General features: G+C 37.4%; 1 protein-coding gene and 1 long non-coding RNA gene across 7 annotated transcripts in view; one reads left to right on the top strand and one right to left on the bottom strand.

Annotated features, from left to right (window-relative positions):
* The window catches only part of YTHDC1 (YTH N6-methyladenosine RNA binding protein C1), a 37,259-nt gene extending 30,065 nt beyond the window's left edge, over window positions 1-7,194 (top strand). For 2 of the 5 annotated variants that reach the window (NR_165077.1, NM_001377072.1), the window contains exons 12-17: window positions 30-112; window positions 1,377-1,413; window positions 1,510-1,549; window positions 1,658-1,720; window positions 4,055-4,189; window positions 6,190-7,191. Coding sequence is in view for 4 of the 5 variants with exons in the window: in NM_001377072.1 (NP_001364001.1) it covers window positions 30-112; window positions 1,377-1,413; window positions 1,510-1,549; window positions 1,658-1,720; window positions 4,055-4,189; window positions 6,190-6,414 (583 nt within the window). In the remaining variant the exon portion in view is untranslated. Of the gene's footprint in view, window positions 1-29; window positions 113-1,376; window positions 1,414-1,485; window positions 1,550-1,657; window positions 1,721-4,054; window positions 4,190-6,189 lie in introns of all 5 variants that reach the window. The other 3 variants (XM_024245572.2, XM_054553269.1, NM_001377071.1) reach the window with 3 other exon arrangements.
* Window positions 7,195-14,129: 6,935 nt separating this feature from the next.
* On the bottom strand, window positions 14,130-19,357 carry LOC129058803 (uncharacterized). 2 transcript variants are annotated; one of them, XR_008524204.2, is made up of 3 exons: window positions 19,178-19,357; window positions 17,834-17,981; window positions 14,130-14,408 (listed from the first exon to the last, which is right to left on the bottom strand). It is a non-coding gene; the product is annotated as an uncharacterized LOC129058803 (long non-coding RNA). The 2 variants fall into 2 exon arrangements; XR_008524205.2 differs by lacking the exon at window positions 14,130-14,408 and adding an exon at window positions 15,317-15,365.
* Between the last annotated feature and the right edge of the window lie 7,224 nt (window positions 19,358-26,581).

Here is a 26,581-nt window from a genome sequence, read left to right as displayed (position 1 = left end):
TTAATTTCTAATGTGTCTAATTTATGTAGGCGTCGACCAGAAGATTATGATATTCATAACAGCAGAAAGAAACCAAGGATTGACTATCCCCCTGAGTTTCACCAGAGACCAGGTTAATATTTTATAATCCTGCAGATATTTGATTTCAAATTATTGGAAAAAAATAAAAAAATTAAAAACAACCCTCACAATCCTGCAGTTTTAAAAGTGAAAAAAATTCAGGACCTGACTACTTAAATCTTGAGAAATTTTAGTAGTTCTCATTAGTGTAATTCTTCCCTTAACTTTGTTAAGGTTGTCTAGTCTATTCCAGTGTAACTCATCATACCCTATGAATTACCTGAAATTGCTAATTTTGCAAAAATAGAAACGTATCTGCACATGTGTTTAAGATTAAATGTAGTTATGAAAAGCAATAACCTTATATTCTATCAGGCTTTTTGTTCCCTATGGTAGTTAGTGTTTCATGTGATATATATACATACAATGCTATTTTTTTTTTTTTAAATAAAAATCTTTATGTCTTTGGAGAGGAATGGGAAATACTCGGTATGTAATCTAAATGTAGCTTTTCAATTAGTCTATCCCTTACTGGAATTTAAGAGAGCAAACTATATTCAAGAAGGGATATCATGTATTTGAACAGAGTCAGTGATACACTTGTGAAACTTAGGCAGTTAGGAGATCGATGTTAGTGATCATTATAGTACTATTATGTAACAAGTGGCTTGATTAGCCTCATTCTTCCAAAATAGGTTGTCCTGTTGTAGAAAGTGAAAATAGTTTTTCCCCAGTAACATGACCACTCAAATGTTTTTACATTTTAATTTGTTCGGTCCTTACTAAAAGAAGCAGGGGAAAGAATATTTTTCTAATCACCATCGATTTTTCATTTTCAGTGTATACATCTTCATTTTTGCAACTTTTGCAATTTTTTTCCCTCCCCCTTAAGTTTACATTTTAAAAAGCTTATCTGTGGTTTACTTGGTAAGACCTACATATACCCAAGGTGGAAAGTAAACATTTGTTTTAAGGAAGTCCTGTCATAGTGTGCTCAAGGTAGTTCCTCTGCCCTTACCTTCTCTGTGATGCAGAATGAAGAAATTTTCTGATTAGCAAGGTTTGGACTGTGAACGTAGAAGATACATATCTGAAAGCTTCTCTAGCAGTTTACAATTCTATGATATCATTAGTTATTTTCTAGATTATCATGTAATCTGAGAAGAAAATTTGAAAATGGGATAATACAGTAGTAGCATCACTTAAAGTACATATTTCATGGAAAGAATTGAAACGAGTGGTAAGGAAGGTTTAATTATAATGCCAGAAAAGAAAAATATAAATTTGATTTACTAAAATGCTTGATGTTTGAACAGGGTATTTAAAGGATCCACGATACCAGGAAGTGGACAGGTAAGTCGGGTTCACTCTTGCCTAGTTTTGAATTACATTCTTGGAACTAGTTTATGAATTACCTGAATTTAGTTTCACAAATCTTATTCCCAACAGACGATTTTCAGGAGTTCGCCGAGATGTGTTTTTAAATGGGGTAAGCATTTCATTTTATCTATTTAATGTGGATAAAATCAGGCTCTGATTTATTTTGCAGTTCTGTGATAATTTTTAATTATATTGACATTATCATCTTTTATTTTAGTCCTACAATGATTATGTGAGGGAATTTCATAACATGGGACCACCACCACCTTGGCAAGGAATGGTTTGTATTATTCTATTTTTATAAGTTACATAACTTAATTTGCAGTTCTAGTATTTCAGGTGCTTACTCAGAATATGATTGTTACAGTTACTCATTAAAGAGACTTAAACTGGCCAGGCGCCGTGGCTCACGCCTGCAATCCCAGCACTTTGGGAGGCTGAGGCGGGTAGATCACCTGAGGTGAAGAGTTCGAGACCAGCCTGGCCAACACGGTGAAACCTTGTCTCTACTAAAAATACAAAAAACATTAGCTGGGCGTGGTGGCGCGCGCCTGTAGTTCCAGCTACTCAGGGAGGCCGAGGCAGGAGAATTGCTTCAACCCAGGAGGCAGAGGTTGCAGTGAGCCGAGATTGCGTCACTGCATTCCAGCCTGGGCAACAGAGAGAGACTGCATCTAAAAAAGACTTAAAATACAGATTTTTGATGATAAATAATTGTATGCTGTCTTTCAAACTAAAGACTAAAAGCTCATTTGTGTGTTAATAGTACAGGCTTGAGAACTGTAATATTGTATTATGGTAGTGATTAGTAGTGCAAAGTCCGCTTGGGTTCAGATATATTTCTTTTTCTTCCCAACTCTGTGACCTTGGGTTAATTTCTTAATACAACTCTTAGTTTTCCTCATCTGTAAAATTCCATGGGCATTCATTGATTCTTTGTCTTATCAAATATAATATTTAGTACTTACTCTGTGCAAGGCACTGTGCTTGTTCTGATTATGTCGTGGTGAATGAAATTGACATCATGACTGTCCTGGTATAGCTTAAAATTTAATGTTGTAGTGTCATTTTCATTGTCAAGAAGATAAATTTACAAAGTATATGTTAAGTTTAGCATAGTGCCTGATCTAATACTCACTAAATTTTCTGTGTAAAGTAAGATTAATTAAACCCTGATTATTCCTGCTTTTTAATTATTTCCTTTAAGAAAACTGAAATGTCTTAGAGTATATTTTAAGATATTGAAGATAGCTGAAGCATTAATTTTCAAGAAATAAGAACCTGGAAGTTGAAGTAGTTTCTACTGTTTTCTTAAATTTTAATTTATCTCTTTATTTTAAATGCTATATGTTATATGGCCTCTTCATCTGACTTTTGTTTCACTTTTAAGGTATACAGTTTTATACTATTATATGCAGATGATTATGAGACTTTTCCCCTTTAAATTCTAGGAAATTTTAAAAATTTAAGTAATATATGATCTTGATAGTAACTATGAAAGTAATCTTTAATTTACCCTTTATTCATTTTTTAATGGCATTTAAAAGTTAATTTGCTCCTGGACTCTTTTTGAGAGAGACAGGGTCTCATTCGGTCTCCCGGGCTGGAATGCAGTGGTGCGATCATAGCTCTCTGCAGTCTTGAACTCCTGGGCACAAGTGGTCCTGCTGCCTCAGCTTCCTGAGTAGGTGGGACTACAGGCACATGCCACTGTGCCTGGCTAATTTTTTTATAGAGACAGGGTCTCTGTTACCCAAGCTGGTCTCCAATTCCTGGCTTAAGGGATTCTTTTCCCTCAGCCTCCCAAAGCATTGAGATATGGGCGTGAGCCACCACACCAGGCCTGTTGATGTTTTTAAGAACAGATACATACAAAGTGGTTAACCAGTTTACCAACTGCAGAACTAGGATGCCTGTTGCCGTATGCCTGCTTCACCACTTTAACAGTAGTGTGACTATAAGCAGGTTACTTAACTCCTTGTTGCCTCAGTTTTCCCTTTTGTAAACTGGGAACAATAGTATCTATCTCATAAGGTTGCTGTGAGAATTAAATGAGACAGTAAAGTGCTTAGAACAATGCCTGGCTCACAGTAAGCACTATGTAAGTGTTTGCTATTTCCATTGGTATTCATATGATAGGAGTAGAAAAGCATAAACATGTTAAATCTTAGAAGATGTGTGTTGCCGTATGCCTGCTTCACCACTTTAACAGTAGTGTGACTATAAGCAGGTTACTTAACTCCTTGTTGCCTCAGTTTTCCCTTTTGTAAACTGGGAACAATAGTATCTATCTCATAAGGTTGCTGTGAGAATTAAATGAGACAGTAAAGTGCTTAGAACAATGCCTGGCTCACAGTAAGCACTATGTAAGTGTTTGCTATTTCTATTGGTATTTATATGATAGGAGTAGAAAAGCATAAACATGTTAAATCTTAGAAGATGTGTAATTTTCAACAAACAAAAAGCATATTTTGAAACACCTTAATGCCATCAAAGTAAATGTCTAGTACAGATTCACTTGTTTGGGATTGGTGTTTTGGATGAAGGGTTCTAAGAATGGCTTGTTTACAAGGGTGTTGGTAGATTCTTAATGGAAATGGTTTTCCTTTTTTAGCCCCCTTACCCAGGAATGGAACAACCTCCACACCATCCTTACTATCAGCACCACGCTCCACCTCCTCAAGCTCATCCCCCTTACTCAGGACATCATCCAGTACCACATGAAGCAAGATACAGAGATAAACGAGTAGTAAGTGCACAAGGAGGCAAAGGTGTGAGGGAACTACTTAGAATTCTGTAGGTAACTTAAATATGGGGAGACCAGAGTATGAGGATTGGCGGACCATTGCATATTCTTACTGCAGACTGTTTTGGAATAATTCTCAGTTTGTTTTTATTAAAAATGCCTGATTATGCCCCTTTGGATTATATAGATAGAATATATTTCTTTTACTGATCAAATCACAAACTGCTTAAGGCAAACGCCTACAAATAGAACTCCTTTTAGGTAGTACCTAGGCTATGTTCTTTCCATATTGAGATCTTAATTATGCTATGTAATTAATATTGTTAATAGGTATTTCTGAACTTGTGATGTATTCTTATTCAATTTTTGTAGGATAGATGGTGTATATTAAGTTAGCTGATAAGCTGTAATCTCATTTAGTCATTTGTTTTTATTCTACCAAATGTTAAAGCTAGTAACTGATAAATTGTTTTACCTTTGGTTATTGTGATGTTAGCAAAGAATAACCAGATGTTATGATATGTAGCAGATATGTCCTTTATTCATTGATTCTGTTAATAATTCGATAAGATTGATGTGAAAGCTTTTTTTGATGGCTTCAAAACAGGACCAATGAAAAAAAGACTCTAGTTCTAGTTTGAGTTTTCTGGGTTTTTAACTAGTGGGGCTGAGTTTATTAAATGCTTCCCCCGCCAATAGTACTTTTATTTTAAAAAGCAGAATTGTCTTCTGGCAGGTGCTGGAAGCATAATTAATATGCATATAAGTTTGATAGCCTTAGAAAAGGTAGTTTTGTTGTTAAACTAAGTAGGATATGCAAGTTAGAATTTTTTTCCACTCCCTACTTAGGATGATGAGTTTGTATGGGGCCAAATAAACATCTTTTTATTTTCCCACTTAAGATGAAGAGTGGGCCTATTTGTGAGAATCAGAGCAGCTTTCTAGCCTATCTTTGAGACATTTTTTGTGTGTTGTCAGTAATTTCCTTATCCTCATAAAGGTAGTAATTTTCTCTAAATCAAATCATGACTTTTAACATTCTGTAAAATAATTTGAGAGTACTAGTTAACTAATTCACAAACTTTAAATTAGTAGTTTATTTTCAGTTAAGCACACAAGAAAGAAATATACAGTCTATCTATAATGAAATCTTAGTTGACTAGATGGGTTGTGGTGTCTTAAAAATTCCCATAACTGATCACATGGCTTTTAAAATAGAAAGTCTAAGATTTTTTTGTTTTCCTCAACTATATCCTTTTTAACAAGTTCTATTTTATGGATCTTTATGTAGTGATTTTTTGGTTAGTATACATATTCTCTGCTTATATAATCACATATATAAAAGGTAATGTGGGACTGTGTTTTCAAATCTTATTTCAGCTGAGTTTTGAGAAAAGACCAGAATCAGTAAGGTAAGCTGAGAACTAAGAGTAGAAATTTAAACTAGAGCAGGGGCCAAGTTTAGGAGCAGCCACAACTTTTCTTGCACATCAACTTAGTTGTAACAATTTAGTTTGAAAGAAAATCTGGAACATAATACTCTCAGTTTGTAAAATTGAAGTTGGTAGAATTGGAGGAAAAATGTAGAGCTAGCCTGTGCTAGAAAAACATTGATGACATTTAGCATAATTGGCAGTATATATGGATAATAGTTGAAGGTCATCACTAGTTAATATCTTTGGCCTAAATCTTATTGAAGGAATCAGGTGGAAAAGTCATTAAAGTTAAGTGGAAAACTGCATAAAGAGATTTGAATAATCTGTTGTAGGTGTCTAATGAGACATCATCCTTTTTCTAAACCATGTCAGCATATTACCTTCTGTGAATTAATTTATTATTGCATTTCTTTGGATTGTTCTCTCCGCCGATTATAATATAGAGACTTTTTTCTTTTTTTATATTTTAAAATTGTTTATATAAATTTTATTTTTTTTTCAAATCAGGGATCCACTTACACTATTTTGCCTTTTTGACATACCTAACACATTTCTTTCCTTTTCTAGCATGATTATGATATGAGGGTGGATGATTTCCTTCGTCGGACACAAGCTGTTGTCAGTGGCCGGAGAAGTAGACCCCGTGAAAGAGATCGGGAACGAGAGCGAGACCGCCCTAGAGATAACAGACGAGACAGAGAGCGAGATAGAGGACGTGATAGAGAAAGAGAAAGAGAGCGATTATGTGATCGAGACAGAGACCGAGGGGAGAGAGGTCGATATAGAAGATAATGGGCTTTTGGAAGCACTGATTGTTTAAAGATACAAAAAATCTCGTATTTTTTTTTTGTGTGTGTTTACAAGTAGTAAATTTATTTTCAGCTGTCTGCCTATAAAGTTCATTGTGTAGAAGGATTTATTATGACCCCGTTTGTTCCAAGCATGCAGTATCATAAGAACTGGAAAAACTCAAATCCGCCAAAAATCCACAGCTGACAGTTGAATTGACACTTTTATTGGGGCAGAATGGAACAGTCCACGAATGTAGATATTGATTCTTTCTCCATAAATGTTCTTATAGTGTGTTCATCCTAGAGTTATTTTTTTGTTTGTTTTTTTCCTTTTTGGATCTTGATTGATAACTGCCATGATATTTTGCTTTGATGTGTTTCTACATGTAGTTGCACACGGTTCAGTAAAAATAATGCTGCTATCGAGTATGCAAATATTGAAGTATGATGGTTTGACTGTATGGCAGTGTTGTAGCAGCCTCTTGTTTTTTTCCCCATTGCCTCTTTTTTTAAAAAACTTATAAAGTCACTTTTTATTTTTCCTCAGTCTTCAATGACAAGAGCAATATTAAGAAGACATTGCTATCTAATTTTTAATCTTTTTAAATGAAAAATTCCTATGTTCAGTAGCGTGGTTGATGCTATTGTTTAGCCTTCCCCTCCAAATTGTATACATTGGCTTGGAATGTTCACAACTTGCGTGCGTGGCAGCGGAAGACGATTCCCATATTCTACATTGCTACTGTTTTGTATAAAATAAATTGGTAAAGATTGACGGTTATCTTTTGTATCTTTTTCTTATCCAGTTGCAGGTTTGTTTTATTATGCAATAATGGACATAAAAGAATGCTTTTTGTTCAGGAATTTTAGGAACCCCGTTTGCTTTTTTTGAGGCACATTTTAGCAGAAATGATTGACCTAGGCCTGTTGTATTAAAAGCTTACTTCTATTTCTAACATAAGATACACAGAGTTATGTTAATAATTTGGTTAAGTATTTATACACCTGATAACATTTTTGAGTCTACTCTGATCACAGAATCGTTTATTTAGGTTTTCTATTTGTTGTTTTAGTCTTCTGTAAGTGAATGACTTTGTACATGCTTTCTACTTTACTTCATAAATGGACTTTTAACTCTCTTGTATTAGTTCTGTATTTTAAGTTAACTGTCCAGCTCTCCCAGTGGTAACCAGCTATAACATAGAAATAGAGCCGCTCAAGAAAACAGTTTATGAAATAATTTTTTTGAATTTTAATTTTCTTGAGTTACACCTGGAGTTTTGGCCTTTGGAATTTGGCCTTTATAAACATTAGGAATATTTGAATATTTGACTGATTTTTTTATAGTATCAAACTTACAGTTGTACTGTGTACCAGATCACACAGTACAGTTTTACATTTAATCTGTATTGTCCTGAAAAGAAGAACACAGGCACTTTGCTCTTAAAGGATATAATAAACTATAGTTTTAGTGCATTCATATTCATACCAGCATGTAGTATCTTTCCCTGCATTCACCGTAGTTTTATTTACAATGACAAAACTAAAGCCTAAGGATTTGTTTTAAATCTGCATTGTGGTAGAGAGGAAAAAATACTTTTAAGGAAACCTGGGTTCTAGTTTTGTCATTGTCTTTAATTAAACCAGTTAGTGATATATGGTAAGTCACTTCATTGGCATTTTGTTTGTATTCATCGGTAAGCTAGACAAGATGATAGCTGCAGTTTTTTAAGAATTTCTGTAACCATTACACAAAACTGGTAGGTAATATTAAAGGTATTTTCCTGAAATAATAGTAATAAATACTGAGCACTTTGTATGTAATAGAGACATTGTGCTTTTATATACAGACTCATTTAAATGGGCTGAGAGAGGCTAGTAAACTTGCCCAAGATTAGAAAGGTAGTAATTGATGGGCCAAGATTTTACCCATGTTTTTATTTGGTGTTTCTAAACCACCTCATCACTTTTGAAAAAATAGTATATAAATTAATAAATGTTTTGGAGATGGAGGCTGGAGGGCAGTGTGGCATGATCTCGGCTCACTGCAACCTCCGCCTCCCAGGTTCAAGCAGTTCTGCCTCAGCCTCCCAAATGGCTGGGACTACAGGCGCCCACCACCACACCCGGCTAATTTTTGTAATTTTGGTAGAGATGGGGTTCCACCATGTTGGCCAGGTTGGTCTCAAACTCGACCTCAAGTGACCCACCCGCCTCAGCCTCCTAAAGTGTTGGGATTACAGACGTGAGCCACTGCACCTGGCCTGAGGTTTTTAAACATTAACATTTCCTTCAGGCTTAAGCAAATTGAGACACATTTTCCTAGACAGTTTTGTAAATTATTTTGTACTATGAGGTCAATAGGATTGTAGCCTCTCAGGGCTGTGATCTTGACAGAATAAAAGCAACTGCGTATTTCCGTTAAAAATTCAAGGAACTCTGAATGCTTTTTGAAAATATCATTCAGATATTTCATTCATTTCCTCCAATGTTACTAGGGCATTCTTCTGTATCCTCAATGACAGCTTTTCTCAAACTTTAATGTGAAAACAAATCACATGGGGATCTTATTAAAATTCAAATCTGACTCTAGGTCTGAGTTGGAACCCATGACTTCATTTCCAGCAAACTCTCAAATGTTTATACTGTTGTTTCTTTGAAACACATTTTGAGTAGGTAATGTTGATGCTTCTGGTTTCTTAAAAGACATAGTTCTATGGCCATCGTGGGGGAATAGTTAGAATTCAACGTCCTTTGGACTTATACTTGATCATAATCTTAATTATAGGAGGGTCATTTTACAGTTGTATTTTCTATTTTCATAAAATCAAGGTTTATAGCCAATATTCTCTTTGATTCCTAAGAGAAAGCATGAATTGGAGTAGATTCTAAGAGTTCAGATATTGTGGCCAATTTTTCTCTGTTAGCTGTCTCAGTAACTCACCATTGATTTTGCATACCATAGGTTCTTATTAAGAATTCACATTCACTAACAGACTGCAACCTACCAGAAAACTCTTGAACTGTATGCAAACTTTAAAAATAGTGATAAATGAAAGTAAATTTTTTGAAAAACAAGAATACTTATGCTTAAAATTTTACAGGTTTACTTCATTAAAAGTCCTTAAACATTCATACCTCTCTAAGTTCACATAACTTAGTATCCAAACATATAAAGCATCCATTATCCAAATGACAGAAATGGTGGATTTTACAGGTTTACTTCATTAAAAGTCCTTAAACATTCATACCTCTCTAAGTTCACATAACTTAGTATCCAAACATATAAAGCATCCATTATCCAAATGACAGAAATGGTGGTGAGTACGTGTGTGTGTGTGTGTGTGTGTGTGTGTAATCAAGAAAGACAAACATATGAACATACATACAAAAGGAAAAAGAGAAAGAAAATTGTCAGAATAAGGTGAGATTTTGCACTTTTCACTTAAGCAGCTGTGTCGGAAATAATTTTTCTCCATGTGGTTCTCCAAGACCATGGACCATTCCTCTGCAACCTGTATTTTCTAACTGGTGAAAGAAAGTCACCTGACTGTACTGCCTTTGTCTTTGCCCTAAATGATATGGAGCATCAATATAATATTGGAATTTTTCTCCTTTGCTGAAAGTCAGAGAACCTTGGTGGTAGTGTCTCCATGAGATTTGCTAAATGCATGTTCTTAGTTGTTTTATTTCATTTTATTTTATTTTCTTGAGACGGAGTCTCACTCTGTCACCCAGGCTGGAGTGCTGTGGTGCGATCTCAGCTCACTGCGACCTCCACCTCCAGGGTTCAAGCGATTCTCCCACCTCAGCCTCTAGAGTAGCTGGGATTACAGGCGTGCCCCACCACACCCAGCTAATTTTTGTATTTTTAGTGGAGTCGGGGTTTCATCATGTTGGCCAGGCTGGTCTCAAACTCCTGACTTCAAGTGGTCTGCCTGCCTTGGCCTCCCAAAGTGCTGGGATTATAGGCGTGAGCCACTGGACCCTATTTTAAAAAATATTTCTATCAGCATTTCTATTTATACACAAGAAAGCCTTTTAAAATTATTTTTTAAATATTATAAATATAATTGTCTTATTTTTTTCTATATCAGACCCCAAATATGCAATGAAATAAAGCAAAACACACTACTACACATTTTATTAACACTGAGAAAAGAAAGCATTCCTTGATTCATGCCCGTGGTTCATTATTTCACTTGCCAAAAATCAACAGAAGAGTAATCATCCAGACTAGCTTGATTTACAATGACACGGGGTTATTGGTTGAAAGATATCTGGACTGTTGCACCACCAAAATGATTTAAACCTGAGGCAGTATTTCTTTGGACTGGTGCCCAGACTGTCTCTATCTTGTAAACAAAATTTTGTCTCAAGAGTGCTTTCAATTTCTTTTCCACCTTAGATTGGCCATTTATAGAAAATACTACTCTATAAAACTAGGATTTTTTCCCATGAACAATTTTTACATAAATGTGTTCCTCTTAAAATGTAGCTTTGTAACCCCCTTATTCAAGCCCAATAGGAATGAAGAAGGCGGGCTTGAAATCTTGTTCTCCTGGTAACAAATTCCATCCTGGCTTGCAGCCTGCTCTTAGCAGGAAAAGAGGGAAGTCACAGCAAGCCTTTGCCCCTGGAATACTCAAAGTCTCAATGAATAATTTCAGGAGACCAGGATTAATCTCTCCATGCTTTTTTTGCATATTTATGTCAATCACCACAAAATGTCCTAAGCAACCAGGCTTTCTCTCAAATTGCAATGTCTCACGCCTTAACGGAATCCTATTTTCATACAACACTGCACAAACTTCCACCTCCCTCCAAACATGAAAACCTTTCCACTCCCCTTTCTGGAACTCATATCTCATCTCTTTTTTTATTATTGCTTTTATTTTTTTGCCCTAACTGTAACCTGGTTCTTCTCAAAAGATGTTGCTTCTGAACTGCTGGTACCACAGGTTGTGGCAGTTTCTCTCCAAGTCTCTCAAATCAGTTGGTATGAAGATGAGGTTGCATTCTTTGCTCCTCATGGTAACTTACAGATCATTGCTCTCTTTCCCCTAAAACACTCCAAATCTCAAGCCCATGTTACCAGATACTACCAACTTTTTCAGAACAAAATCCTTACGTCCTCACAAAATGTCCCAATATACCTGGAGTATATTAACTCTGGATTTTTATTCTATTACACTAGTTATGTCTTTAAAGTTCAAAATCTCCAGTGGTTAAGAGATGCCATTGAAAAAGAGGAAAAAAAATACCTTGTTTCTAACTAGGAAACCTAAAGATCTCCTTCATGTCAATAAGAAAAAGGCAAATCAATAGAAAAAAAATTTGAAATGGTCAAGAAAAAATATAAACATTGGTTCTTACTTTATTAGCAATAAAGTTACAAAAAGCAACAAAGACTATGTACCAACCAGATAGACACAAATCAATGTGTTTGATAATTCCAAGTGATGGCAAAAATGTAGACCAAAGGAAGTTTTAGTACCCTGCTGATGATACCGTATTGTGAAGGCATTTGTATACTTTATTTTCTAATAAAGTTAAACATCCATGAAGTCAGTGGCTTCTAGATTGTGTTTCTTGGTATTTAATCAATAGATGTATAACAACATTGTCTATAAATGCAAAACCAAGGAAATAACTAAACATTTATCAGCATTTAATTCTGGCATATTTAGACAATGGAGTTTCATATATCAATGAAAATTTGATTTTTATATGCAAGAAAATAAGTAGATTTTACAATTTGTGTTAGTGCAATAAACCAGACACAAAATATGTATCCTGATGTCCCCATTTATGTAACATTCAAACAAACCAATCGAAACCATATTTTAGAAGATGCATTTTTAGATGGCAAAACTGTAATAGAAAACATTGAAACAATTTCAGTGGACACTGGAGCATGGGTTTGAACTTCATGAGTCCACTTAAAAACAGATTTTCTTCTACCTCTGCCACCCCTGAAACAGCAACACCAACAACGCCATTTCCTCCTTCCCCTCAGCCTACCCCATGTGAAGATGATGAAGATGAAGACCTTAATGATGATCCACTGCCACTAAATGAATAGCAAATAGATCATCTTTGTTTTGGATTTTCTTAGTAATGTTTTATTTTATCTAGCTGACTTTATTATAAGAATACAGTAAGTAATACATATAACATACAAAGCATGTGTTAATCCACTGTTTATGTTATCTGCAAAGCTTCTGGTCAGCAGTAGGCTATTAGTAGTTACCTTTTGGGGGAGTCAGAAGTTACACTTGGGGGCCAGATGCGGTGACTCACACCTGTTACCCCAGAATTTTGGGAAGCCGAGACAGGTGGATCACTTGAAGCCAGGAGTTTGAGACCAGTCTGGCCAATATGGTGAAACTCCATCTTTACTAAACATATAAAAATTAGCCAGGCATGTTGGCAAGCGCCTGTAATCCCTGCTACTCAAGAGGCTGAGACAGGAGAATCACTTGAGCGTGGGAGGTGGAGGTTGCAGTGAGCCGAGATTGTGCCCCTGCACTCCAGCCTAGGCTACAGAGCAAGACTCTAAAAAAAAAAAAAAAAAAAAAAAAAAAATGTTACACTTTGATTTTTGGCTGTATGGGGAGTGGTGCCCCTAACCCTAACATTGTTCATGGGTCAATCGTATTGTAAATTTCACTTGTGGCTACCTCTAAGAGATTAATGGGATTTTGATTGGTAAGGAGGATATGAGGAGCTTTAAATTACTGGGAGCCTTCTATACGGTTTGAAATTACACAAATATTTCCTTTAAAATATTTGGTATTCAGTGGTATATATGTTACTAAATATGCAGCTTCTTTAAAAATATGAAAGATTTATATTTCATATAAAACTTTGAAATTTCTTTGAACTCTGCATTAGTTTCATATTGCTGCAGTAACAAATTGTCACAAATTTATTGATTTAAAACAATACAAATGCATTTTCAATATATTATCTACATTCCTGAACATCAGAAGCCTAAAATTAATCTCAGTGGACTAAATTCAAGTATTGGCAGTGTTGCTTTTCTTCTGGAGTCTAGGAAAGAGTCTATTTTCTTACCTTTTCTGGCTCCCAGAGCTCCCTGCAATCACTATCTTATGACCCTGTTCTCCACCTTCAAAGCCAGTGATATAGCATCTTCATATCTCTCTGTCTCTGCCTCTCTTTGTCTTTGTTTATCTCTCTCTTTCTCTCTTTTCCTCCATCTTTTTCTCTTTTACTGTCTCATCTCTGTTTTCATCATCACATCCTCTCTGAGTCTCACCCTCCTGCTTTCCTCTTATAAGGACCCTGTGATTACATTGGGTCCGCCCACATAATGTTGGATTCTCTTCCCATCTTGAGTACCTCAGCTTGATCATATCTGCAGAGTCTTGTTGCCACATAAAGTAACACAATTCTAGATTCTGGAGATTATTATGTGTACATATTTGAGGGGCTCTCTCAGTCTACTAAACCTCAAAATTTGCTTTTAGCTGCTTACCCATTTCTCTTCTCAGCAGTACAGCAAAACATATCAAAAAATGTTAGACTCCAGATCTCCAGATCCCGTACAAATTCCCTTTTCCCATAAAAACAACTTTATTCAGGCTTTTCTGTCCAACATTGTATGCAAATAGCCTTTGTTACCTATGTTGATACCAAGACCAGTGCTTAGTTCTTATTCTTCATTATAGGATCAGTAGTTGAATGAGTTGAATATTCTGCATTTCTGGAAACATTTTTGTTGTTTATTTCTAGCATATACTTCTACTAAGGCTGCTTCTGTTCAGACCTCTCTGATGATCTCCCCTCATCGCCCTGACCCTAGTATGTTGCAGCCTTCTGGAGCAAAATCCTTAGGCAGCTTCTCTTTTCTATTCACATAAAGTCCTTAGTTAATCTCTTCTAGTTTTATTTCTAGATCAATGATTCCAGCCCAAACTTCCCCTCTAAGGAAGCTGACTCATGTCCAGTTGTGTTCTGGATCTCATCCTACAAGACAAAGATGTATTTCAAACTTCATAACCAGAGCTGAACTCTCAATTTTGCCCACCACAAACTTGTTCTTCTCTCTTCTTAAATGACAACTCCATTCTCTAATATTTCAACTCAAACACCTTGTAATCACCCTTTTCTCCTCCTTCTAACTCACACCTGGCATTGATTTCTTTATAAAGATTGTTTATACTCCTTTTAATATATGTCCAGCATTTGATCAATTCTCAACACCTCCACTACTAGCCTCCTAGTGTAGACTTTCAGTTCAGAGACTAAGGCATTCATTCAGGCAAGAGGTGAATGTGCATTTTTCTCGTTTTATTTATTTATTTATTTATTTTTGCATTTACTATTCTACAGTCTATTCTAAACAGAAAAGCCTGAATCATCCTGTAAAAAGTATGAATCATATATTGTCACTCCTTTGCTCCCAACTGTACAATGTCTTCCTATGTTACTCCTAATCAAAGTCCTTATAACAAAACCCTTCATGATCTGACCCTTCATGCCTCTCTGATTTCATCTCCTTCCACTCTCTCCCCTTTCTTCCTCACATTACACCTATTATATGGCTTCCTTGCCATTATTCACACATTCAAGCCTGTTCCTCTCTCAAGATTCTTCCCCTTGAATGTTTTCTATTGGAGAGCTCATTCCCCACCACCTGCAAACTAGTCTCTGGCTACTTCTTGATAGTCACTCAAGAACCACCCAATTAGTGAGGCATTCCCTGAACACCATCAGAAAAGTAAGAATAAGCAGTTCCTGACCAGCCCATTCCTCATTAATTTTGCTTTATTTCTTTTCAGAACACTTCCATCATCTAACATGACATTTATTTATCTATCTATTTAAATTTGTTATCTGTTTACCTGTAGAAAACAATCTTACTGATTCCAGCAGGGGCTTCGTTTTGTTCACTGTTGTACCTCCATTTCCTTAGACCAGTACCTTAAGCATAGCAGACACTCAATAACTACTTGTGGAATGTACAAGTGCCTTAGTCAGTTTGGACTGATATAACAAAATTACTTGGTGACTTAAACAATATAAATTTATTTCTCACTGTCTGTAGGCTGGGAAATCTGAGATTATTGCTAGCTGATACTGTTGTTTAGGAAAGTCTTTTCCTGGTTTGCAGATGGCTGCCGTCTTGATGTATCCTCATAGGGCAGAAAGAGAGATTGTGTCTCTCATTTCTCTTCTTATAAGGGCATTACATGAAGCCTCCATCCTCATAAGCTAATAACTTTCCAAAGGCCCCACCTCCAAATACCATCACAATGGAGATTATGGCTTTGACATGTAAGTGTTGGGGGGATGCTAATATTCAGTCCATGGCAACGAGCCGGTTCTTAAATGGATTACAACTCTCAATACTCTATATCAAATAAATTGGTTCCTGAAAATTAACAATGCTAAAATAACCAAAGTACCCAGACCAATGTAAAACCATCTAGTGGGCCGGGTACCGTGGCTCACACCTGTAATCCCAGCACTTTGAGAGACTGGGGCAGGTGGATCACTTGAGCCCAAGAGTTTGAGACCAGCCTGGGCAACATACCAAAAACCCGTCTCTAAAAAAATACAAAAATTAGCCAGGCATGGTGGTGAGCACCTGTAGACTCAGCTTCTCGGGAAGATCGCTTGAGCCAAGGAGGTTGAGGCTGCAGTGAGTCAAGATCGTGCCACTGCACTCTAGTCTGGGCAACAGAGCAAGACCCTGTCCCAAATAAACAAATTAAAAATAAAACCGTGTAGTGCCCATAGTTATTTACTTCAGCTCACAAGAGACAAAGTTGTTACCGAAACATGACATCTCTGGGAATGGACGTCTGAATCAAGTTAAGTATAACAGCACAGATTGTGCTTCTATCATGTTTCATGACAAGGCTTTGCTGGTGTTTTGGGAAGAGTGGGTCTTATTGTCATATTGGAGATAGAGGGTGCTATAAAAACTAAGATCTGGAAACTGGTGCTGTTGGAATTAGAATTTTGCTACCGTATGTCACCATATAATTTGCCCCCTTACACACACTGAGGTGTTCTGGTGGCCTGCACTCACACTGTTACTTAGATTTACAAGGGCTAAATTACTAAAATTTACTGCAAGTCAGGCACATGGTGGATCATGTCTGTAATCCCAGCACATTGGGAGGCCCAGGTGGGAGGATTGCATGAACCTGGGAGTTCAAGACCAACCCAAGCAACATAGTCAGACCCTGTCTTTACAAAAAATTAAAAAATGAGCTAGGTGTGTTGGTGTGCAGCTATATAGTCCAAGCTACTTGGGAAGCTGAGGTGGGAGGATCACTTGAGCCCCAGAGGTTGAGGCTGCCGTGAGTTGCAATCATGCAAAAAAATAAATAAATGAAATAAACAGATAAATAAAAAGAAAGAAAATTATTTTAAAAAATTAGAAAAATTTACCATGAGATAGTATTACACAATCAGAATCCTACTCTCACATCAGTCAAAAAGACCTTCTGACACATATACAGTTGCAATGATCTCTAGCCAGCTGGTTGTGACTCATACCAAACAACCAATTTAGATTTTCGTGGTAAGTAGACAGCATTTTCTCTACTAGTGGAAATGGCCTTTGGTGACCCTTGCTGGTTCAATAGGTAAAGTCCAGAATTCCCAAGGTCAAAAAATATTACAAACCTAATATTTTGCCTATTACCTACCTGTACCTTCTTTCTTATTTGATTTTCCTAAAGCTCTCACCTTGCTTAATTGGCTAACAGATTTTTTCACGGGCCTTCCAGTGTGCTGTGCAATGCTATTAATTGGACCCTTCATCATTGACATTTAGTCAGGGCCAACTTTATGGTAAGCTGCCAGGGCAGTTTTACCAGGCCCTCTGCTTAGGGTTTAATGTTCTGCCCTGGCCATCTTGACACTTAAGTTTGTGTTTTGTCAGTGAATTCTGGTAGGGTAATCATGGATGAGCTGGGGATGTGCAGCCACTGTTTACCCAAAGTCACTTTTCCTGTTGTCACTGTAGCATGGGATCTCGGCAGCCCATCTCTTGCTGCCTGGTGCAGTGGTCCTGCTAGACCTTTTTCTTGCTTGCTTTCCAGTGGGGTTGGGTACCTGCAGCTCACAGCATCTAAGTGCAAGGAATGGTGGCCCATCGCCCAAATATCATTGTGTGTCTGGTGAGCATCCATCCACAGGTGGCATCACTATGAGCATGAGCCTCTCTCCCACCCCCATGCGGATAACTAGTATGACCCAGCACAAAGATTTAAAGATCTTGAGAGTCATCTATCTGCTATGGGTTGGGGCAGTGAGCTTGTGAGAAAGTTTCTGTCTCAAATTCCCCAGACCCCTTCCAGGCTGGGGTGTGGAATGTGAGTTTGGCGGCTGGCAGGAATGAACATTCCACACGACAGGGTGGTAGCCCCATGTACCTGTGAGGGTCCACACTCCGAGATTACCTCCATGCCTGGAGTGCTCTTTCAGCCAGCTTCTTGCCTGGAGGTAGCCTACCTTCCTTCTTCAACCCTTTTTGAGTCTGGTCTGTGATTTTTCTCTTTCTGGCCTGCTAGAGGCATCTTCCTGGATAAGCCCCAAGAAACAAATTGCTTAACATTGCTTACTCTGCACACAAGTTAAATGCTCTCATATTTCCACTTAAAACTGTCATTGTGTGATATAAAGATGAACAGCAAAATGTGTTCTAATAATTTAAAGTATAAATTTTTCTTTACTTAAAACAACATTAAATAGCAAACAAGAAAACTTACCATAAATCAAGACAGAGGCTGCAGAGAAAAGGTTGATCTGTGCCTTTAACGGCATTGTTTTCCTGTTTTTTTTTATACAAGGAACTCCAGACTTTCCTTCTGCTGTAGGCTCTGAAAATTATGTAGCTGGACCTTATGGTGTAAGCCCTGAATGGTGTGTTGCCTTGACGTTCGGTAAAACCAAGTAGACTCAAATGAATGGCTTGACAAGTTCTCCTCACCGTTCTAGCCCTGTGGATAAGGTCTCCCTAGCCAAACAACCCTCTTTATCAAGGGGGACCAGGTAACGCTCCTCCTATCCCTGAGTGGCAGGATGTAGTTCTCTTTCACTTTATTATTTTTTATTTATTATTATTATACTTTAAGTTTTAGGGTACATGTGCACAATGTGCAGGTTAGTTACATATGTATACATGTGCCATGCTGGTGTGCTGCACCCATTAACTCGTCATTTAGCATTAGGTATATCTCCTAAAGCTATCCCTCCCTCCTCCCCCCACCCCACAACAGCAACTTCAGCAAAGTCTCTTTCAGACTGTGGAATTATTCAAACAAGCCAAGCACATCCTCCTGCAGGAGCCATGGGGCACCCCATCCTCTTAGCACTACAAAATCTGCCTTCTCCTGCCGCTTCTTGTCCACTCTGTTTCCAAAACAATCTCTGTGTGACCCTGCATGGCATTGAATGTCTTCCTCTCCTTGGCTGTGAGTGTATATCCTAAGAAACTACTGCTGATCACATTTCTCCTGTGTTAAGGAGCACAGGTTCAGCCATCCCCATGATCTTAGGGCAGGTATCCCTCTCTCACCAACAGGGGAAGAGAAGCCAAATACAACAACAGTACCTTTGTTATATTAAAGAAATCATCTTTTAGCTTACTTTCTAGTTATTGACTGTGTTAGTTATCTATTGCTAGGTAACAAATTAGCCCCAAATTTAGTAGTGTAAAGCAACAGCCATTTGTTAACTCTCCATTAATGTGAGTCCAGAACTTAGATGTGGATTACCTGTGCACCTCTGGGTTAAGGTTTTTCAAAAGTTTGCAGTCAAGTGTTTCTCAGGGCTGTGGACTCATCTGAGGGCTTGAGTCAGGGGCAGATTCTATACCAAATTCATGTAAATGATAATTGGCAGCCTTAGTCCCATGTCATGTCTTTCCACAGTGTTGTCTCTCAGTATGTCAGCTGGTTTCTCCTGGGCTGAGAAATCCAAGAGAGAGCAAAAGAATAAGAGAGATAAAAACCCAAGATGGAAGCTGGAGTCTTCTATAATCTAACCTCAGAAGTGACATCCCATAGTATTTTCTTTGTTAGAGGCAAGTCACTATATTCAGGTCCCATTCAAGTGGTGAGAATGATATAAGGGTGTGACTATTAGGAGGTTAGGATAATTGGGTCATCTCAAAGTCTGCTTACCAAAGTCAGCTCCCTGGGCTCCCAATGATTAGCATCCCTTTCACAGGCAAAATATTCTCCCTTCCTCCCAAGGTCTCTGTGATTAGTTTCCCAGGGCTGCTATAACAAAATAGTACAAAGGGATAATTTAAAACAATAGAAAGTTCTTCTGGAGTCTATGAGTCTATGAGTCTGAAATTAAGGTGTTGGTAGTGCCATGTTTCCTCCAGTGCTTCTAGAGGAAGATCCTTGTTCATCTTCTGATAGCCCCAGATATCTCTGGGCTTATAACAGCTTAACTTTAATCTGTGCTCCTATCTTCACATGGTGTTCTTCCCTTTATGTGTCTTTGTGTCTTCACATGGCATTTCGCCTCTATATCTCCTCTGCCCTTCTTATAAGGATACCAATCACATTGGATTGAGGGTACACCATACTCCAATGTGACGTCATCTTAACTAATTATATCTGCAATCACCCTTTTCCAAATAAGATCACATTATACAGTTCTGGGGTTTAGGACCTCAGCATATCCTTTTAGGGGACACATTCAACCCATATCAATCCCCAAATGCCTCATTATATTGAAATGATGCTCTGTCAATGACATATGTAAACATTTTTCCACAGTGTATCTTTTATTCATGTATCAAAAATCTATACAGCTTCTTATCTTATGAAAAATATAGTTTTGTTATTTTTTAAAATTTTATTCTATTGTATGTTTTTTCTAAATTAAACAGGAAAATAGATAAATCTGTAACAAATATATAACTGACCTACAAAGCAGTAACGCAACTCCAAACAATAGCAAAGATGTTGCAGAGGAGTTCTTGAAACTTATATATAGTTGCATCCTATATTAGTATCTGGATATCCATAATAAAAGATAGGAATACTGAACACGTACTTTTTTTTTTTTTTTTTTGAGACAGGGTCTTGCTCTGCAGCCAGGCTAGAGTGCAGTGGTGTGATCTCGGCTCACTGCAATCTCTGCCTCCCAGGTTCAAGCAATTCCCCTGCCTCAGCCTCATGAGTAGCTAGGACTGCAGGAGCATGCCACCACCCCCAGCTAATTTTTTTGTCTTTTTTTGTATTTTTAGTAGAGATGGGGTTTCACCATCTTGACCAGGATGTTCTCCATCTCCTGACCTTGTGATCTGCCCACCTCGGCCTCCCAAAGCACTGGGATTACAGGTGTGAGCCACCATGCCCAGCCAAACATATACAAGTTTATTGCTTATTGAGAGAAAGTGAATATTGATTCAAACAGGTAAATTCACACTTGGCTTTTATTTTAGACATTTAAACATATGTAAACATTTACATATGCAGGTCTGCTAAGCCAACTTTGGTTCAGCTATAATTGTGTTCTCATTCAAGTAACAAAAAAGTCCAACTTGCAGTAGCTTAAAATATATGTATTATTTTTCTCACATAACACAAAGTCTAGAAGTAAATGTAACCTGCATCAATTCAACAGATCAAAGATACCAGCCTTTATCTCTCACAGTATTCTCTCAAAGTGTAATGACTTTATTCCCCATGCTTGTTACTTTTTGTTCACAGACAACTGCTTCTGCTCTAAAAAAATACATTTATTTGAAAGACAAGATGACAAAGAGCGCAGTGCTGTCTACTCTTGCCCCATTTATAAAATAACAACAACAACAACAAAAGAAAACACTTTCTACAAAACAAAACTCTCACTAAAAAAAAAATTTATGCATGTGTCAATGGCCAGACGTGAGTCACACAGCCACTGCACTTGTGAATTCTGAAGTGGCAAGTGGCCATAATCATCACAGTGGAGCTCAGTATTTAATGCAAGTTGATTTCACTACCTCTTTTTTTAAATATCGAAGACAAAATTTATTTCTGTGCAAAACGCAGTGGAACATAAAACAACAAAAAGGAGCTGTAATTAAAGAAAACGACTTTTCGACTAATATGCAAATATCACTAGTGCTTAAGTGTGAATAATAGAGAGAAGTCATCATTATTTCTAGAACCAATATCTTGCATAGACAATTTCTATAAGAAATATCTGGGCTGGGTACAGTGGCTCATGCCTGTAATCCCAGCGTTTTGGGAAGCCAAGGCAGGCGGGTCATGAGATCAGAACTTTGAGACCAGCCTGGCCAATATAGTGAAACCCTGTCTCTACTAAAAAATAAAAAAAAATTAGCCAGGGGGCTGAGGCAGGAGAATCACTTGAGCCCGGGAGGCAGAGGTTGCAGTGAGCCAAGATTACGCCATTACACTGCAGCCCGGGCAACAGTGTGAGACTTCTACTCAAAAAAAAAAAAAAAAAGAAAAGAAATATCTGGGCCGGGCACTGTGGCTCATGCCTGTAATCTCAGCACTTTGAGAGGCCGAGGTGGGTGGATCACCTGAGGTCAGGAGTTCGAGACCAGCCTGGCCGACATGGTGAAACCCTGTCTTTACTGAAAATACAAAAATTAGCTGGGCGTGGTGACAGGCACCTGTGATCCAAGCTATTCAGGAGGCTGAGGCAGGAGACTCACTTGATCGTGCTACTGCACTCCAGTCTGGGTGACAGAGCGAGACTCTGTCTCAAAAACAAAAACAAAAATCTGGTAATTTTATTTTAAAGAGTAGAACTTTGTGCTAGCTTTCTGGTCGAAATATTCCCAGGCCTTACACATATATCCTGCATATCAAATGTTGCAATCAGATCTGTCTCTATGTGACTCTGTTTTTGCTGAGATTATTTCTTATATTTTTGTTAGTTTATACCTGCTACTTTTGATTATTCTGTACATTTTTATGTGTCTTGGATCACTTTCTCTCTAATATTTGCTTTGAGTCAGCCAATGCCACAGCACTGTACAACCATTAGAATAGCTGTCTAAATTATAATGCCTCAATGGTAATCATAGCGTCTAAAAGAGATGTACTGGCAGTTTGTCAACAAAATGACAATTATTATGGTAAGTCACTCATAAACAGACATGGATTCTAGAAGATGGTTCAAATGTCTCCATTTTTCTCATTTATTTGCTTTGGGTACGTACAGAATTGATATCAGATGGTCATTTAAGTGAAAAAAAAAGTGCCTCTTTTGTTTCTTTCCATATTATTCTTCGTACCTCAATTCTCTTTCACTTTTGCTTTTCAATTCTCTCATCAGCTTGTATTCATACAAATGCCTAGTTCTAGCTTTTTGTATGTAGGGTAGTTATAGATTCTTACAGTTGCTACTCAGTAGATTAAGGGTTTTTGGATTATTCAGAATAAAAAGACAACACACAGTCTGAGATAAATATTGGCAAACCATGTGTGTAACAAGGGACTTATATACATAAAATATAAAGAACACTAAAAGCTCAACAATAGGAAATCAAATCAAATAAAAATGGGCAAAATATTTTGAGTACTTTATCAAAGAAGATTGCAAATGGTAAATAATTTAAATGAATGGAAGATGCTGAACATCATAAGACAATAAGAAAATCCAAATTAAAACCACATGAGATACTGTTGTATTCTTATTAGAATTGGCCAGAAAATATTAATATCAATTGCTGGCAAATATGTAGAGCAACTGGTGCTCTCATACATTTCTTTTAGAAATACACATATCAAAAAGAACGAATTCTGGCCTGGTGTGGTGACTCATGCCTGTAATCCCAGCACTTTGGGAGGCTGAGGAGGGTGGATCTCCTGTGGCCAGGAGTTCGAGACCAGCCTGGACAAAATGGTGAAACCCCATCTCTACTAAAAATACAAAAAATTAGCTGGGTGTGGTGGCTATATTGATGTAGCTATTGTACTGATCAGTTGTCACATTCTCATAAAATATGACATATATACAGTTACCACACTACACAAAAAATCTCACTCCTGTGTATTGATCTGAGAAAAATGAAAACCTGGGTTCACACAAAATTTGTACATGAATGTTTGCAAAGACTTTATTTCTGATTACCCAAAATTGAAAACAGGCTTGGCGCAGTGGCTCACGCCTGTAATCCCAGCACTTTGTGAGGCCGAGGCAGGTGGATCATGAGGTCAGGAGTTTGAGACGAGCCTGGCCAAGATGGTGAAACCCTGTCTCTACTAAAAATACAAAAATTAGCCAAGCGCGGTGATGGGTGCCTGTAATCCCAGCTACTCAGGAGGCTGAGGCAGGAGAATCACTTGAACCCGGGAGGCGGAGGTTGCAGTGATCCGAGATTGTGCCACTGCACTCCAGCCTGAGTGACAGTGTGAAACTAAGTCTCAATAAAAAAAAAAACCTGAAAATAGTTTCAATGCCCTTCATCTGTGGACTTTATAAACAAACTGTGGAATAACTATGCACTAGACAAGTCCTTGGCAATAAAGAACAAACTAAAGACACATACAATAATATGAATTATGGCAATGCATCACAAATGCATCATGCTAAATGAAAGCCAGACTCAAAGACTACATATAATTTCATTCATATAATATTTTGGAAAAGGAAAAACAATAGAAACAAAAATTATATCAGTTGTTATCAGGGGCCGGTTGTGGGGAACAAGAAGTTTCTAAACAGGCATGAGGGAAATATATAATGGAAATATTAAATATCTTTTGTTGTTGTTGTTTTGAGATGGAGTTTTGCTCTTGTTGCCCAGGCTGGAATGCAATGGCACCATCTCAGCTCACTGCAACCTCCTTCTCCTGGGTTCAAGCGATTCCCCTGCCTCAGTCTCCCAAGTAGCTGGGATTACAGGCACCCACCAACACGCCTGTCTAATTTTTGTATTTTTAGTAGAGACAAGGTTTCACCATGTTGGCCAGGCTAGTCTTGAACTCCTGACCTTAGGTGATCCACGCAACTCGGCCTCCCAAAGTGCTGGGATTATAGGAATGAGCCACCACACCCAGCCTAAATATCTTTATTTTGGTGGTGTTTACATAATGTATATGTTTGTCAAGAGTCACAGAATTCTATGTTAAAAAAAGTGAATTCTGGCTGGGTGCAGTGGCTCACGCCTGCAATCCCAGCACTTTGGGAGGCCGAGGTGGATGGATCACCTGAGGTCAGGAGTTCGAGACCAGCCTGGCCAACATGGTGAAATCCTATCTACTAAAAATATGAAAAATTAGCTGGGCATGGTGGCGGGTGCCTGTAATCCCAGCTACTTGGGAGGCTGAGGCAGGAAAATTGCTTGAATCTAGGAGGCAGAGGTCATATTGAGCCAAGATCATGCCACTGCACTCCATCCTGGGCAAGAAGAGTAAAACTTCATCTAAACAAACAAACAAAAAGCAAAGAGTGAATTCTGCTGTATGTAAATTATTATCTTAATATTCAAAAATAAAAAATGGTATAATTTCTTTGACTTCTTCCCCAATCTTTGGTATTGTAGTATTAAAAAAGCAATTGTCCTTCCTCCACATTAATTTTGCTTTTTGCCTCCATACACACAATAATTCTCATTGCCCTTTGCATTAGTCTGTTCTCGCACTGCTCTTAGTACATACCCGAGACTGGGTAATTTATGAAAGAAAGAGGTTTAATTAACTTACAGTTGCACAGGACTGGGGAGACCTCAGGAAACTTGCAATCATGGCAGAAGGGGAAGCAAACACATACTTCTTCAAATGGCGGCAGGATGAAGAAGTGCAGAGCAAAGTCAGGAAAAGCCCCTTGTGAAACCATCAGATCCCTTGAGAATTCATTTTCACAAGAACAGCCTGGGAGAAATGCCCCCATAATCTAATCACCTTCCAGAAGATCCCTTCCATGACGCGTGGGGGTTATGGGAACTACAATTCAAGATGAGATTCAGGTGGGGGCACAGCTAAACCATATCACCCTTTAAACCTTCTATATTCGTAATCAGACCACAGCATGATCCAGGGAGGGAATTACAATTTCTAAATTGGAAAGGGGAAGGTTACAAAACAAAGAGGCAAAAGTTTTTTCATTTATAGAGCAAACTATTGGAAATACATGTGAAAATAAGTTGTAAGTGTGCTAGTATAAAGAAGAGGCAATACTTTTATATCAGGATAAAATAATCAATATCAATTGCCAGAAATTCTGAATTCTCATCCAAAAGGAAAGAAGTATTTTATCTAAGAAACTGGTTGAATAAAATGTGGATATAATGGTGGTTATCTCTAAATGAACTTGAGATACTAGGCTACCTATCTATAATGTAGAGAAAAAAATTCAGAGCTTAGACATATAAAAACATTAAAATATATTTAACACACATGACCTATATTTGTATTTGTATTGTCAGTCATGGTTCAGAGTACACAACATTCAACAAGCCATTGGGGACTGATTGGTTAAGGTAATATCCACATTCTTGAAAGGTGAAGTAATTAGTGGCTTTTCTCTGAAGCCGCGAATAAAAGTGAAGAAACAGCTGTATAAATGGGTTTCCTAATATTAACAAGGATGACTGGATATTGGAGTCACAAGTGGCAGTAATTAAATGATAGATAATTGAACAGACTTGTTTAATAGTAATAGGCAGGAAGGCCAAAATTATATGGTGGTGTTAATTTTAATATAGAGTTTCAAAGTTTGAATCTGTAGAAGCCAACATAAATTTATCCTTGCTATTAAACCACAAATTTTAAATGGTCTGATATAAAAGGATATTTGATTTAAGGAAATTTAAGATTTAAATTTAATTTTTTAAACATAATATTTAAATTTTAGACTGGAGAGTTTTAGCCTATACCCCATTCCCTTAGTGGAACTAGTTCACACCCCCACTCCTTCCTCAATAAGGGGGAAGCTGTGAATCTGTGAACTGCCACATTTATGTGCTTTATATACAGCTGCTAGTCTTTCCCAAAGGGACTGAAAACAATTTAACCATGTACCCATGCACTGAGGAAAGGGAAATACCGAGACTTTGGGGGATTACTGAATACTGGCTCTAAAATAGTAATAATTACTACGGAATTAAAATGACTTTCTGGTTTACTATCATAATGGGGGACTCAGATGATAAACAAGAATTTTGACTTGAATCCATTCTCATGAGCTCAGAGTGT

Source organism: Pongo abelii, chromosome 3 (assembly GCF_028885655.2).
Source record: "Pongo abelii isolate AG06213 chromosome 3, NHGRI_mPonAbe1-v2.0_pri, whole genome shotgun sequence".
NCBI lineage: Eukaryota > Metazoa > Chordata > Mammalia > Primates > Hominidae > Pongo > Pongo abelii.
This window is presented reverse-complemented; position numbering and strand designations above follow the sequence as displayed.